The 2028-nt window shown below is 58.3% G+C and overlaps 1 protein-coding gene across 1 annotated transcript in view; it reads left to right on the forward strand.

Annotated features, from left to right (window-relative positions):
- Positions 1 to 1130, forward strand: part of MTHFSD (methenyltetrahydrofolate synthetase domain containing) — a 6818-nt gene extending 5688 nt beyond the window's left edge. The window contains exons 6-7 of the mRNA XM_018573761.1: positions 633 to 758; positions 927 to 1130. Coding sequence (XP_018429263.1) covers positions 633 to 758; positions 927 to 1130 — 330 coding nt within the window. The remainder of the gene's footprint in view (positions 1 to 632; positions 759 to 926) is intronic.
- Positions 1131 to 2028: the final 898 nt, after the last annotated feature.

A 2028-nucleotide genomic window follows, 5' to 3' on the forward strand; every position in this document is an offset into this window, starting at 1 on the left:
CTGGATTAGTGTGATCCTAGTTCATTTTATTACTTCATTGCTTTGCTGTATGTGTATAGGCCAATTCCTTGGCTGGCGCTCGTGCAGAATGTTTCTTGGGCAAACTCACCGGCCCAAGTGGCTCCGTCCGCTAGCGGAGGGAAGGGGGAGGAGTCCGGTGACGTCTATGTCCGTGACGGCTAACGAAGGGAAGGGGGGAGGAGTTCGGTGACGTCGATGTCCGTGACGGCTAACGGAGGGAAGGGGGAGGAGTCCGGTGACGTCGATGCCCGTGACATCACCGGACTCCTTCCCCCCTTCCTTAGCCGACGGGGCCACTTGGGCCGGTGTAGAGGTACAAGATGCGAAGAAAACTGTTTCTTCTGTGTACACAGAGATACTTTTTCTCTCCTATGTTTTCACTGCCCTGCAACAGTCATGTGATCACTGCGTCGTAGATCCCTTTTCAGCAGTGACGGCGCCGGGGCGTAGAACGAGCGGCGTCCGTAGGCGCGCGTTACTTGTGTCCGAATGGAACCTAACGTAACATTTCCTCTGCGTGCGACCTCCTTGGGGGTGAAGGTTCATCTGCAGACCGCGGGCGCCGAGGTTTGTGGGTACGCGTGTGAACGGACCTCTCTCTGTCTTCCCAGGTGCTGGCTATGCCGGAGGAGCTGCTGGATGACCATGACCTGACCGTGGACTACATCCTGACGCCAACGCGGGTCATAAAGACGGACTGCACTCGCCCCAAGCCGAAGGGGATCATATGGTCCAAGGTGCGCGGCGTCGCGTTTGGAGGGGGGAAAAGGAGACTAAGGGGGTTATTATTATATACACTGAGTGGCCCCACAGTCACATCGGTCTCTGTACACAGGAGCTTACACTCTAATGTCCCCTCCCCCCACAGTCACATCAGTCTCTGTACAGAGGAGCTTACACTCTAATGTCCACGGGACGCCTTCCCCGTCCACCTGACCTGGCAGGGAGCCCAGCGCCGCGCCTTCCTGAACTACGGCGGCCCCGCCCACGCGGAACTGGTGCTGGCCAAGCTGGAGGGGCTAAATATCGAGGGTCACCCCCTGCGGGTGGAGATGGCTAGAGGTCAGCGGAGCCGAGCGGCGGGCGTACCCGAGGAGCAGAGACCATAGACCTCCCGAATGGCTGGTGCATGCTGACCTGCGGCGGCAGTTGCGGCTCTCGGCCCGCCCCCTGTGTGCTGTGCCGGGTAGACGAGAGGTGTGTGCGGGCGCAGCGCGCATGCGCCCTTGTATGCGGTGATGGAACGTTGACGTGGCTCTGCCGTAGGCAGTCAGGGGCTTCAAAGGTCCAGTCGGCTTTTTTTATTTGCCGACTTGTGTGCAACGCGTTTCGGGGGCCCTTCATCAGGGCTTCCAGCTGCAGATTATTGGTTGCTGCAATCTCAGGATCTGCCTCCTCTATCCAATCATGACGCTGCTGGAAAGTTCTCAGCCCTCCACCGCACTGGACATGAGCCATCGCAGTCCTGATGCATGTTCTCCCTGCTGAAGGGGGGGGGGCGGGATTTTGTTTATTTCGTTATCAGTTTAAAATATGTGACGTGTGAAAACGACATCGGCTCCCCCCTGTGAGAGGGCCCGATTTCTGTCCGGAAGGCACTGCATCTGGTGCGGACGGGCCCTAAAGGAGGAAGGCGTCTCCCAGTATCAATAATCAATAATAATCGGCTTTCTTTGATCAGATGAAGGTTTCCCGGGTGGTGGGGGGAAACTTTTTAGCGGGGCAAGGAGGGGGCGTGGCGGGCCATTGAAGTGAATGGCGCCGTAGCCACGCCCCCCAGGCAGCAATGCGTCCGCACCGTAGGCACAATGTGCCTTGCGATCGCATTGCGGCTACGGCGCCGTTCACTTCAATGGCCCGCCACGCCCCCTCCTTGCCCCGCTAAAAAGTGAGCCCGGAGGCAATGCGAGGCAGTGCGTTCCGGTCAGAACGCACTGCAACTGGTGTGAACGGGCCCTAAAAAAAAAAAGAAGTCAGAATTGGTGTCTGAAAGGGGCGGGGCCTCTC

Source organism: Nanorana parkeri, unplaced genomic scaffold (genome assembly GCF_000935625.1).
Source record: "Nanorana parkeri isolate BGI_ZX_2015 unplaced genomic scaffold, ASM93562v1 scaffold2525, whole genome shotgun sequence".
In the NCBI taxonomy this organism is placed as follows: Eukaryota; Metazoa; Chordata; class Amphibia; order Anura; family Dicroglossidae; genus Nanorana; species Nanorana parkeri.